General features: G+C 35.6%; 1 protein-coding gene across 1 annotated transcript in view; it reads right to left on the bottom strand.

Annotated features, from left to right (window-relative positions):
- The window catches only part of PCNXL2 (pecanex-like 2 (Drosophila)), a 155,156-nt gene that overhangs the window by 81,681 nt on the left and 72,111 nt on the right, over positions 1-1,364 (bottom strand). Inside the window, exon 18 of the mRNA XM_009329229.1 lies at positions 56-148. Coding sequence (XP_009327504.1) covers positions 56-148 — 93 coding nt within the window. The remainder of the gene's footprint in view (positions 1-55; positions 149-1,364) is intronic.

The raw sequence follows: 1,364 nt of genomic DNA, 5'->3' as shown, positions 1-1,364 counted from the left end.
GGGGTGGCGGGGGGAGAAGGGGGGGAAGAAAAAAGAAAAAAGGACAGATACATACCCTTAATGATAGAAACACAGTACTGGCACTGACAGCAAATGACAGAACAGCAGCCACTGTGCAGACAATGAGATCCGATTTCAAGATTTCTTTCTGTGAAAATAATTATTTTATACAAAATTAGCAAGCCAATACTATTTTAACCAAGGTAAATGACTCTCTTCTCAATTACTCGCAGTCTGCATTGTGATAAGGCTAATCAGCACTCCCTGATACAGAAGTATTTTCTCCACGCTGCTTTGGGAAATTATTTCTTCACACTCTAGGTTTGTCAAAGTAATCACATTTAAATTCATCATGACTAATTTTAAATTACATTTTTAAATAATGTAGTTTTAGGATTGGAGAAATGAAAGCAATACATTTTCATACCGAGTCTGATTCTGTTTAAGGAATATAACTCTTTCACATTATGACTTTTTTACTTTTGGGAATCAAAATTCTGGTTCCACTTCCTATTTGCAAGCATTAAGATTTCTTCAGATTCACTTTCTCTTGCATTACTGAAATGACTCATGCTTTTCTGTAATGTCTTCAGAGACACGAAGGTAATACATTTATTATGTTCTAAAGTGACATGTCCCATTCTCTGATTTTCTGCATTGGAAGCCAAATTTTGGCAAGATTTTATGGATTTCAGACAAGGCCTTTTTCTAGTGTCACTGAATGATAATGAAAGGACGCATCTGCCTTTACATAAAGATCTATAACTAGGGTAGGAGTAATTTTGTTTCTAAAGATTGGAAAATATTACTGTCTTTCCAGCCCGTTTTTCTTGTGATTAAAATGTCATTCTCAGTAAACAAATAAACAAGATAGCTTGCGAGCTGTGTGATCTTCTGAATTGTTCTTCGGAGGTCACCCAAACGTCTTTGAGAGTAAATGAAAATCTTGTCTTAGATTTATGAGAGGGGCATTTAAGTTCAGCACTCAATACTACTGCTAAGTTATCAAATGAGTAACTATTTGTAGCTCTTGGTTTAGAAACTGACTTATGCTTCAATTCAAAGACATCTAGAAACAACATGTGAAATGCAACACTTTTGTTAGAATTGGAAGCTCATCTGCAATCTAGGGAGTCTTCATGTATCTCATCAGAGAAAAAAAAAGAAAACTAAAATAATGATGGGATAGCAAACCTACAAATAAGGGAGATAAAAAGAAAGCAAGCAGAACAAGTGAACAACAGAAGGGTTGCGAATTACAGGGGAAGCTAGTAGCAACCGGTATATTTAGGCTGCCTATCACTCCCTGTTATGAAAGATGCTTCTTAGTAAAAGGTCATAAGCATCAGCACTTCCACTTACTG

This window comes from Pygoscelis adeliae, unplaced genomic scaffold (genome assembly GCF_000699105.1).
Source record: "Pygoscelis adeliae isolate BGI_AS28 unplaced genomic scaffold, ASM69910v1 Scaffold77, whole genome shotgun sequence".
Taxonomy (NCBI): domain Eukaryota; kingdom Metazoa; phylum Chordata; class Aves; order Sphenisciformes; family Spheniscidae; genus Pygoscelis; species Pygoscelis adeliae.
This window is presented reverse-complemented; position numbering and strand designations above follow the sequence as displayed.